Source organism: Prionailurus bengalensis, chromosome C1 (genome assembly GCF_016509475.1).
Source record: "Prionailurus bengalensis isolate Pbe53 chromosome C1, Fcat_Pben_1.1_paternal_pri, whole genome shotgun sequence".
Taxonomy (NCBI): domain Eukaryota; kingdom Metazoa; phylum Chordata; class Mammalia; order Carnivora; family Felidae; genus Prionailurus; species Prionailurus bengalensis.
This window is the reverse complement of record NC_057345.1, coordinates 159,970,135-159,982,733: the sequence shown is the minus strand read 5'-3', so window position 1 is coordinate 159,982,733 and position 12,599 is coordinate 159,970,135. Positions and strand designations below refer to the sequence as shown.

Here is a 12,599-nt window from a genome sequence, read left to right as displayed (position 1 = left end):
TTAGATTATCTAAGCCCTATTTTTATATTGAAAGTTAAATATATAAGTAGCACTAGTGGTAAAATATAAAGTATATTTATTTATTTAAACATATGCATTTCCTATAGGTGAGATAAATGGGTTGCCAGTAAATTTCTGCATCTTATGCTTATAGATAGAGAAAAGTACTTCCACAAAAACACTCAGGTGAGGAACTTGATTTAGTACTATACACAGCAGCAAACTAATAGGAACCGTCATTAGATCATTGATAAAGCATTGTTCCCAAATTGAGCCTTCCTGTGAACATTCCTCAGTAAAGCCAACAACTGAACATAGACTGTAATAGTGACATCTGCTGGATACCTGATAATGCTACAAAGACAAATGAGGATTTTAAACCAGGCTTCTGCTATAGATAAATACTGTTCTTCAAACTTCTAAATCAAAGGCAAATTGTCCTGTTTCTGCGGTCAAGAATCACTGTTTTAATCACACAACTTAAGACTGGCTAAGGAGAACACCTACCAAATGGGTTTTCTGGGACTAGTGCGGATTTAACATGACAGCACCTCATTACCTCGATCAATACAATATGAAGCTCATGGAATGCAACAAGCAAGCAACTTCCCAGGGGGTAAACAGAGACTCTAAGGCAATGAGTTTGATATATCTATTATTTCTGTATCCAGTTATCTCAAAAAGTTATCTAAACTCTCAATACTCTGAGGAAAAAAATGTACTTCCTCTAATTAACACACACACATGCAACATATATGACCATACAAGGCATGAAACCTCCCAAAATAGGGCTTCCAGGCATTTCACCACTGGGGTGATTATCCCCAAAGGAAATGGTAGTTCTCACCTAGTTGTTTCTCTGGCAATATTCTCTTCAGCACAATACTCAGACATTTGCTCTTTTAAAAAACAAAACTACCCATGTGACCTTCAGTGAAAATTTTGGGGTTCAAACACTGTGAATGACTGAACCTAATGGTAGGTTGGGTCTTCTTCCTTGGTTTAGACAAGGGAACTTGAGAAGGGTATCCAATGTTGACCTCATTATGGAGGAATTAGCCTTAGAGTGCTCTTTATGCTACAATTCCAAGCTATTCCACTTGACTCCTTCAGTCTCCCCCTTAGATTAATTAGTTCTGCCTTTCAGGCCTAGGAACCTATATCCACCCTTATGGTCAAGTCAAAACATCACCCATATACTGTCATGTTAGAGGACAATCAGTAGCAAGGTCATCTGTGGGATTACATCTCCCTCCCCAGTACTTTTTTTTTTTTTTTTTTTAATGCTTATTTGAGAGACAGCGTGAGCAGGCATGCAAGCGAGGGAGGGGCAGAGAGGGAGGGAGGGTGGGAGGGAGAAAGGGAGGGAGGGAAGGGGAGAGACAGGGAGGGAGAGAGAGAGAGAGAGACAGAATGAATCCCAAGCAGGCTCCACGTTGTCAGCGCAGAGCCTGATGTGGGGCTCAATCTCATGAACTGTGAGATCATGACCTAAGCAGAAATCAAGAGTCAGATGCTCAACTGACTGAGCCACGTAGGCGTGCCCCACCCCCCAGTACTTCTTCATCAAGTCTCTTCTTTTCTCCCCACAGCTATCCTGAGAAAGATTTTCACCTTCCTCACTTTGCTTATTTCCTCTTGTCTGATCTCCAGCTCTATGCACCCTTTCCTGGCATCCTGCCTTTGCTACAGAATCTTGTTACGATGCTCTATTTTTTATTTCTTACGTTTTCAACTTTCTACGTGATAACACAAAATAACTTCACTCAGGACAGGAATACTATCAAGAAGACTAACAACTCCTCCAGCTGGTTTCCCAATTCACTGTTGATGAGTATGAATTCATTTTTATCATCAATCAGCAGAAGTGGGGAAGAAAGAGGCTTTCTCCATCAACATCTCATGCAGGATGTCTTTGCCGCTTCTTTCCTTTTCTCAGAAGATACTCCTTTCACTGATGTAGGTATTCTCTCAATAAAGTTAAAGCTAAGCAGAAAATTGAGAAGGATCTTAGTTTTCCATTAGCCTGGAGCTGATTTCCATTTAGCCTGGAGTTGCTCCCAGCCTGGCTCACAGGCATCTCATGGTAGTTGTTTCTCTGTTCCTCTCCTAGGCATTTACTTGTCCTCTCAGTATCTCTTTACCTTGTTTCCTTTTTACAAGTCTCTAGTTTTTTACCAGCTGCTCTAAGTACCACATTAGGCCCAATTAAAGTGCTTTCTCCCTTACGGGCTCTATCCCAACACCTTTCTTCAGTTTCCTTTTCAGAGGATGTTTCACCTCTGAAAAGAAAAATGTTTTCACAACATTTGTATCTTGAAAGCTAATGATGGGTTTAAAAACATTTGAGGGTAGGGGGTGTATATCAATCATACATCAATAAAGTTTTAAAAACATGGTAAGTCCTATTGTCTATTATTTGAACATTGAAAATCCTCAAGATCTCCCATTTACATTTTAACACATAAACCCTTCGGTTTCTCTTCAGCAATACTCTCCCAAATACATAATCTGTCTTGAAGAAAGGGAAAAAATTTTGCCCTAATCTCAAAGCCTTCTCCCTAACCTCTTCATCAAGGGATCTGCAGTAAAATATCCAATCTTGACCCTCACACAGATAATCTGCCTAAAATCTTTTCATGTAGTATTAAATATAAACATACCTAAAACTCAATTTAATACATTATGATTATTCATATACCAGCAAGACAAGCATAATATTAAACAAAAATAATAATGTTTGATTCCAAAAAGGCATAGATCTTCATAATAGGGTGTTAGGTATAATCCCACCCACCCAACCCCCAACCCCTGCCCAATCCCCTGCAAGGAACCATCATTGTTAGTCAAAGACTCCTTCTACCAGGGAGGTTTCTTTACAGTAAACTCAGGGTCAAGTGTTCTTTCTGATACTTTTGGCTGATGTCCCAGAATTAAAATTCATGTTCTTGAGTCTGCACTAAGGTTTGCTACTTATAATTTTGCTATGGGAGTTTGGAGGAATCTGAAGAATACTATGAGGATTCCTGCAGGGTACTTAGTGACATTATAAGAAAAGAGGGTGACCATCATTTTGATTAAATTGACCAGTTTATTTAAGCTATGTCTAGAAAATGTCCCTCTGTCTAGAAATAAACTTAAGAAAAAGTTCTGATACATCAGCTATTTGGCATCTGATCCCTGACTACATTCACCTGAATCTTTCTGAATTTAGTCAAACTACTTTGAGTTTATAAAGTAAACTGAGTGAATTCAGCAAAAACAGGTTGTCTATAGAGATATAGACAAAGATATAACCAAAGAATTTAAGATCAGAGAGATCAGAGCCAGCCTCTTCCTTCCATTTCCAAGGTTGCTGACGTAAGTTGGTTTATTTCCAGTATCAATTAACATGGGACATGGTGAAACTATAAACATATCATTACATTCTCGTTATTCATTTTATAGTCCAGATCAGGCAGAAATTATGTCTACCACTTTTTACACTTCTTTCTTTTCACATTTATTCATTCATTCATTCATTCAATTCAATTCTACTATACTTTTTTTTCATCAAGGGTTAGGGATGGCTTACCTCAAAGACACATACTTTTAGCATATTTAGTTTGTTTTGTTTTTTGTTATCTTAAAACAGCTTGATTTATTATTATTTGCAATACATTTCTATTATTAGAACAAAGCCATTATATACGTTCTTTTAGAGCTAGGACCAATCTCTTCACAGTATTCTACACCCATCTTTATAGTCATTGAAAGCAAAATATTATTAACCTTATGACTAACTTCTCGATTGTTCCTGTACCCTTTTCAGGTAGTATGCCCCTGAACACTTTGGCATGACCCAGGTGACTTGAAATCGTTCTACTGCCATCTCCACCACTCTTGGACTCTTCTGGTGATGCATCTTGATAACAATCAGCTCTACAAATTAATAACCATAAAGGTCCTTTAATAAGGCTGGAGCCTGTTTAATTGCTCTCCTCTAAGGAGCCAAGGGAAATACAGTTCTGTTTTTATCTGACCTTTGGGATTTTCCACTGTCTGTCAGTCTAAAGTCAGTGGGAGGCAGACAGAGAAAATTAACAGCTGGCTAGAAGAAAAGAAAGGTATTATTATGACTAAAATCAGCCATGCTGGGAAGGGAAGGGCTGGCCAAACTCATTAGATTACAGAAGCAATACTTTACCCAGAGTGGCTGTCCCAGGGTAACTGGAGTGTCTTGTAATCTAATCCCTTAAGATTTAACACTCTCACCTACCTCCTAATCATTCACCTCCTTTCTTGGAAAAGCAAAAGAATCTGTGTATTTTGCCAAATTGATGGCATGAAGCCCAGAAACTATGACATAAATGTATCACAGAATAATATTTGAACCTAGGGTTATAAATATCTTCTGTCACCCCTGGCATATATTTAATAGAGACAGCCTGTATCTCGTAAGATAAGAGTAGTCAAGTACTTAGAGCTAGAGGTAATAATGTGCAACTGTGTACCATGGAGAAGGAAGTGACTGCAAGAAAGTTGAAAAGGTTTAAATTAATTTGTTTTGGTGCACAAGGAGCTACTTGCATAAATATATTTCTGAGCCTTGGTGTAACCTACATATTCCTACACTCATATTACACAACACACTTTAATGGCTGGAACAACCCCAACTCAGAAAAGGGCAGTATTGTTTTGGTGTTTGTTATCACAGCTGTAGTGAACTGATGACAACGGTAATAATTTGCAGGCATGTGGCACTTACAACAGTACTTCTAATTTAATATTCAGTTGTGCTTCTTGTTAAAATGCAGATTCTGGTTCACATGTTCATAGATGGACCTGAGAGTCCGCATTTCTAATGAGCTCTCACATGATGACAATATTTCTGGTCTGATCAGACCACACGTTGAGGAGCAAGACCTTATACATGACCAGATGGCATTTGAAAAGAAAGTATCCTGCCCCAGTTAGAACGTTCACATCTACAAGATACAAGAATATTAACACCTGAGTTTCTTTTTCTTTTGGGAATCACCTACCTTGTCAGTGAACCCTATAATCCTGAAGCAATGCTGAATTGCTTCAAATTGTCTTCTGTAAGATTCCTTGGAAGTGATGTCGTGTATCACCCTTCCAGTTTCATCAGCTATGTACCTAAATGGAGTATGACCAAATACAATGAGCACTGACGTGGCAAATGGCACCCCAAATACCAGGGCATCACTGGGCTCCTTCTTCACAAGGGCATTTCCCTTTCAGTCCAATTGCAGTGGAATAATGGTGCATGTGGCTGAGTAAAATGGCCGCAGTTAAGTTTTTAAACGTTCTAGAAAATGCAAAAGGTGAATGGCTGCAGTTAAGCTTTTGAGTTTCTGGAAAATGAAAATGGTGCCATTCACCTTGGGTATTTCAACTTAAGACACTATCAGTGTCCAGTTAGGTAAAACAGCTCCATTTATTTCCAAGTTTTCTCAATTGCTAGTTACACATTCATTAAAAATCAACAACTAAAACCCCTGATACTTACCTAGGAGGCTTTTCCTCAGGAAGTCTGAACTCAGAAAGTTTCTTCTGGTGATAAAGACCAGCATAAATATAGTAAAATATGTGAAAATTTTTCTCTCCCCTGGAAGAAAAGAGGGGAGAGGATATTATTAATAACATATTCTGGGGCCTTCCCACTTTAAGTAATCTATACTATCTTTCTGTGAAAAATATTATCCTGTAGCAAATTTGCATTTTCAGGCAATTAAATTTGCCACATCCCAATTACAGAATAGTAATAGTGATAGGATTAGTATAATAATTGTCACAGTGTCACATTATTAAACACACTTATCTTTACGCAGAAGGAGGTTTTAGAGAATGGAACATTCATACGTCACAGTCAGGTTATACACGTTTAGAGATATTTCTAGTACAGCCCAAAGGACGAGGCATCTGTGTCACATGCCTTCTGTTAGTAACCCGTGTTGCTTCAGAAACAGTGATAACAGCTTAGAGACGTCAGTCAATCTCCCTATTTTATTGGAGCCCCAGACAGTGGCTCTCCAGTCCTACGGCAAGGTAGGGAGCAAAACTGGGTCCCGGACTGAGGTCTCCACTCTTTCAAACCTGTGTTCTTTCAAATGCAATTCAAAGCAGTATGCACCAGTTCCCCTGCCAGTGCAGAGCCCGAAGTGGGGCTCAAACCCACCAACCACGAGATCATGACCTGAGCCGAAATCAAGAGTCAGATGCTTAATCAACTGAGCCACCCAGGCACCCCAAGAATTTTTTTAACTGGTCCTTCAGCACAGACAGTTTGAAAAGCCCTGCTCTGGGTCCCTTTCCTTCCTCTGGAGGAGGGCAGTCTCTTCTGTTGATATCCCAGGATTTGACAAATCCTCATTTTGGCCCATTTAGCTCTGTGAAAAGAAATCGTTCTATTCCTTGTTCCCATCTGTGACACGGGCCCCACTCTTTTCTTCAGCTTCTTCTAGGTATCTTGGTCTTCCTTTGTCATTTATCCTGCCAAAGCTCTTCTAGGATATTCTTATTCCTCTCTTGTATTCCAGATGCCTCTGCTCACCATTTCTCACTCATCTGTTCCCTCAACTAATAAATTTGCCTAGTGTCAGTCAGAGCAAGCACTGTACCAGGTGCCAGGGATACAGGACTAAGAGGATTCCTGCCTTCTGGAGCCTCCCTTCTAGTGATGGAGTTAGATAAAACAAGGAAACTTGTGATGAGGGCTTTGAAACAAACAAAAGGCTAAGATGAAGAATAAGGTTGGGGGATAAGGGCTGCTTGTGTTAAGTCAAGGGAAGGACTCTCTAAGGAAATAACACTTAGGCCAAACACTGAAACATGAGAAGGGACTGGAAGGAGCTACAGAAAGAAGGGGGAAGAGCATTCCAAAGACAGGAGCAACATATACACAAGGGCTCTGAGCCTGACACCCACATAGAACCAAAAAGATGCTAGGGAGAAGGGGGTGGGCAGGTAGGCAGGGCCAGCCCATACCAGGCCTTGTTAGGCCATAATGAGGACTTTGTTGATTAAGCAATTAGAATTCTTTGAAGTGTATTAAACTGGAGCCAAGAAGCACTTTAAGTATATAACATGAGTAGATCTGTGTTGAAAAAGTACATTCTAGCTGCAGGATGAAGACTAGACTGTAAGAAGCCAAGATGGATGCAGGGAGACCAATTAGGAGGTCGTGGTGAGAGAGCAAGCAACTTGGACAGGTATCAATTATAGTGCTGATGGAGAACAAGAGTAAGCTTACAGATATATTTGGAGGAACAACTAAAAGAACATCCTGAGAGAATGAATGAGGGTGGTGTGAGAAAAGGACCTGGAGTCTGCCTCCCAGGTACCTAACTTGAGCATCTAGCGATGATGGCACCATTCATGGAGACGGTAAATCCCTTTTAGGGCTTTATGAATCAGCATGCCTGGTGCAAATATCACTTATTCTTTAAACTCTGATAAATGTGCAGGCTTCAGCTGACCCATCTTGATCTTACCTTCTTACAGTTTTTTTTTTTTTTTTGCAGATACCTCTAGTTTTAATTCTTCTTAACATTGCCTATCAACATCCATCCCTACATAAATTCAATTTAATTTTCATCCTGTATCCATCAGGTTTGGTTAGGTTTTGTTGAGATAACAAATATTCCAAAGATCTCAGTGGCTTAACTGAACAAAGGGTTACTTCTTGCTCAGAGTACCTGCCCACTGAGAGTCAGCAAAGGGAAGGGGGTGTGCTCATCATAGACACTCATGGGCCTAGGCTGATGCAGCAGCCACCATCTTGCACTTTGCCAGAGGGTCTTGTCATTACATGTTCATTTGCCAGAACTGATCATATGACCACATCCAACCACAGTGTACATAAAAGAGAAATCCTACTATGTGCTCAGAAGGGAGCAGATCAGAAACGTTAGGTGAACAGGATTTGCATGAGCCCCGTTTTCTCCTCATTCAGTATCTTCAGTCTATTTTACCTCATCACTGCTATCAGATTGAATAAACTTAACAATAATATTATGGTATATTAGGCACCTATTATGTTTCAGAGTTTATATTTGGTATAAATCACATTATCTCATTTGATTCTCATAATAGTCCTGTATGGATGACTTTCTTATGCCCTTTTTGCATGTAAGGAAAATACGATATGAGGATATTTACACTAAGTGACATATAAAATAAGTGGCATAGCTGTGATTGGAGCCCTCTTCACATTATCTTCCTAAAAGACCTTTTACATTTGAACATAGAAAACTGTGTTTTCCATTCTGTCGGATGCAGCTCCATAAACTTTAAAATCACCCTAATTTGGGGAGAAAGAAGCAAGTGACCTCATAAAAATTAATCAAGAAGCCACAGGGAACCTGAAATAACTCTCACTCTGTCTTTTTGTTCATTTGTTTAATTTGCATGCCAGTCCCTATTTTGTGAAGAAACTGCAAATGTGTGGCAGGAGAGGATGCTTGAACCCTTACCCTAGAACAAGTCCTGTAGATTCTTCTTGCATAATCTCTCTCAGATTCATTCACGTCTTTCCACCTCCCTCCACTGCTACTATCTTAGTGCAGGCCTACATTCTATCTCACATGGATCTGGCAACAAACAGTCTCCTAATGGTCTCAACACAATCCCTCTTGCACCTCCTCAATCCATTTTCTCCACTGAAACCAGAGAGATCATTTCAAAATGCCCCTTGGGTTTTGTGACTCCTCTGCTTGAGAACATTAAATGGTTTCCTATTGCCTTTAGAATAAGGTTCGAAATCCCCAGCCTGGTTCCAAAGCCCTGCATGATCTGGTCTCAGGCTCATCTTTGCCTGTCTCCCCCCTTTTTTGGGAAGAGCACCACCTTGCTGGCCAACACTTAGCGATCCTCAGGTCTCAGATTAACTGTCTCATACACAGGGAGCCCCTGTCTTCCTGGATTAGGTCGGGTGCCCTTCCTTCTTTTGTTTTACCTTCATAGCACTTTATATTGTTTCCTGGAACTTATCATAATGGTTCTGCATTTGTTTATTTACTCGTTTTAATGCCTGTGGTCCTCCCTCCCCTCCCCCAACAATCCCCCATCCAGTCTGAGCTCCATGAATACTGCAACCTTGTCTTGCAACTCCAGCAGAGAGCTCAACACTAGCATACAACAAGCATTCAGGAGTTACTGAATAATGCACGAATGGACCATGCTCCTGAGGAAGTCTGGTGTCCTGCAATAATAATAGGAAGCATGGCTAGCCCTCTAATAACATGTACTACACATGGCACTCTTTAAAGTAATTTTATATAAATGAACTCCTTCATCTTCATAGCAAATCCATGAGGTAGGCAATACAAGCATCTCCATTTCATGGATAAGGCACAGAGAGGTTAAGTGACATAACCAAGAACAGTCAATGTCAGAGTCAGCATTTGAATCCAGAGAAGTCCATGCTCTTCCTAAAACAAAGGTTTTCTCCCCCCTACTGAATCTAGGGGAAAAAATCAGTGCACAGAATACTATCAGTGCTTTTTTTAATATACAAATTAAATTTTAACATACCCAATGATTTTTAAAAGTATTCACAATGTTGCTAAATTCTACCTAGTACCAGCTCAGAAGAAAAGGGCATCCTGATCCCAAAGTACTCCTACCCCAACCCTCTGTACTCAGCCTGCAAATATCTTTTAGGTTAGAAATTACCACTATCCTTTGCTTAAATAATTCCTTGTTCTTGGGAAGTCTGGGGGTAGGGGGCCTTGGATGCTAAGAACAAGGGTGAAATGGATTCATTAAGATTATGAAAGCCTCCTGGTCTATCTTCCAGAACAAAAACAGAGTGATAAAATAGTGTACCTACACTGCCTGTTTTATAACTCTGGATTTTTCAAGGAGATACTCAGAGATTCTTGCCCCCATCACAGCTCCCGTTGGTGTAAACATCATTTCCAGGTATTTTCCAAAACGGCTGGAATTGTCATTGATGGCAGTGCGTGCATTTCCAAAGGCTTCCACCAGGGAGTTGACTTGCAGGATTTTCTCTCTCAGGGTCTGATTATTGGCCTGTGCCAAACAGACAACAGTCAGGAGGAGCTTCCAGAAATATCACTTTAGCAAAACTGCCAGGCACCCCTCCCTACCCCCAAAATTCACATATTCTTTTTGGGAAGAACTTCACTTGGGAAAATTATCATCAGCCACCAGCACCGTTTTCTCAGATGAGCAACTAGTTTAGGTTATCAATTTTTACATCCAGCCACACTTTACTTAAAATCCTTGATAAAATGCCTGAACATTTTAGAAAGAATTTTAAATAGAGAGATCCCATAACTTTTCTCAGTCATCCATTATAATATTCAATTAACCTCATCTGTAAAAAAGATTCCTTAAATGTTTAGTTTCATAATACACTACTTCTCAGTATATGTAACTGCCAGTCTGTTTTTTTAAGTCATTCCTTCAATGTCCATTTAACCAAGCTAAAAATTTCCATTTCCTTCAACTTTTGCTCAAAGATTTCTATTTTCCAATCCTTTAATCAAAGCCTTAGTGGCTCTCCCTAATCCCGTTCCTAGTGTTTAACCACTTTTACTACTTAATGGCTAAATGTTTCTATTACATTGAAAACATAAAAAATTAATTGCTGATAATCTAGTAAATTCGTGCTGGCATTATTTTCCTCACTACGTGAAAGAAGGATGACATGCTGACATCTTAAGAGGCCTAGCTATCAGGAGGTAAACATAATAAAGTCGGAAGGTTTTTATGTAATCCCTAATAAAAGCCAGTATTTCCATCATTTATAAAATATGCAGTTACTCTGTAAGGATTCTAGCCACAGTACATAAAGCAGATAGTCAATACCTTCCCCAAGAAAGTCAAATGCTGAACAATCAGGTGGGTGCTTTCCGTCTTCCCAGAGCCACTTTCTCCGCTGATGACAATGCACTGACACAGAAAATGAAGAGTGAAGAATTCATAGCACAGGGAACAACCTATATGTTCAGCAATGGCTTTCATACAACATCTACCATTGCACACCTTAGTTTTTTCACTGAACGATACATCTTAGGAATCTTTCCATTTCTGTACATTGAGAGCTTTGACTTTTTCACAGCTGCTTGTTGTTCCATTGTACAGTTGCAGCATAATCTATTTAACCAGTCTCATATTGACAGATACTCCTTATGTTATTACAAGCAATACCACATCAAATAACCCTACATAGGGCATTATATCTACATGCAGCTTCTTCTGTAGAATAAATTCTCAGAAATGGGTTGTTAGACTAAAAGATAAAATGCATTTGTAAACTGCATAGATAGTACCAAATTGCTTTCCAAGGACTAGAACCAATCCAGGAAAGTGCCTGTTCTAGAGCCTCACCAATAGAGTATATTGGATTTTTGCCAATCTGAAATGCAGAAGAATAGTCTCTCAGTATAGTTTTAATTTGCATTTCTTTCACTATGAGTGACATTGAGGTCTTTTCATACGTTTAAGATTATTCATATTTTCTTTTTGTGACTAGCCCATATCCTTTGCTTTTTTTTTTTTTTTTGCATTATTGGTCTTTTTATTATTCATGTCTAGGAGTTCTTTATGTATCAAGGAGATTAGTGAGTGTATTATAATAAAAAACATACACTGGGTCTTTGTCTCTGGTTCCTGGCAAGAGTTCCTAAGACCCTTGGAACTTCTTGAATCATAGGGACAACAGGATCATCTTCTGTTATTTGCAAACAAGTCTCTTTCAGTCAAACCTAACTGCTAACCAGGTGGTTCCAAGTAGGGCCCAAGACAGCTTCACGATAGATGCTGGTCACCAGAAAGACCAAATACATGATTAGAGAGTGGGAACTTCTAGCCTCATCATCCCAACTTCTAGGGAATGCAGAGGGGCTAGAGATTGACTGAGACATAAAAACTCAAAGAACAAGATTCACAGAGTTTCTGGTATAAACACTTTGAGATGCTGGGAGGGGACATGCCCAGAGAAGGCAGGGAAGCTTTGTACCACCCCTCTCCCCTGTATCTTGCCCTGCGCAATCTCTTCCATTTGGCTGTTCCTGAGTTGTATCCTTATAGTAAGCCAGTAAATTTTGTTAATGTTTACTTATTTTTGAGAGAGAGAGAGAGAGAGAGAGAGCCACAGGGAGCAGGGGAAGGGCAGAGAGCGAGGGAGACAGGATCCCAAGCAGGCTCTGCACTGCCAGCCCTGAGATGTGAAGCTCTAACCCATGAACCATGAGATCACGACCTGAGCTGAAGCTGGACGCTTAAACAACTGAGCCACCCACGTGCCCCAATAAGCCAATACATTTAAGTAAAGTGTTTTCCTGAGTTCTATGAGATGTTCTAGTGAATTATCAGACCTGAGGGTGGTTGTGGGAATCCCTGAATTTGCAGGCTGGGCAGAGTGTAGGTAGCTTGGGAATCCCTTTTGTGGCTGGAGTCTTAAATGGGGGCAGTCTTTGGGGCTGAGCCCTAATGCTGTGGGGTCTGTACTAACTCTGAGAGGTATCAGAATTTAATGGAATTGAGTTGTTGGACATCCAGTTACCGTGGGAGAATTGAAGACCTGGTTGGTGTTGGAAAAGACAACATTTGGTGTTAGAAACAAC

General features: G+C 39.9%; 1 protein-coding gene across 1 annotated transcript in view; it reads right to left on the bottom strand.

The window, feature by feature from the left end:
* MYO3B (myosin IIIB) overlaps positions 1–12,599 on the bottom strand; it is a 410,735-nt gene that overhangs the window by 211,670 nt on the left and 186,466 nt on the right. The window contains exons 13-16 of the mRNA XM_043573368.1: positions 10,840–10,923; positions 9,836–10,038; positions 5,513–5,611; positions 5,025–5,139 (exon numbers count right to left, since the gene is read on the bottom strand). Of these exons, the coding sequence (XP_043429303.1) occupies positions 5,025–5,139; positions 5,513–5,611; positions 9,836–10,038; positions 10,840–10,923 (501 nt within the window). The remainder of the gene's footprint in view (positions 1–5,024; positions 5,140–5,512; positions 5,612–9,835; positions 10,039–10,839; positions 10,924–12,599) is intronic.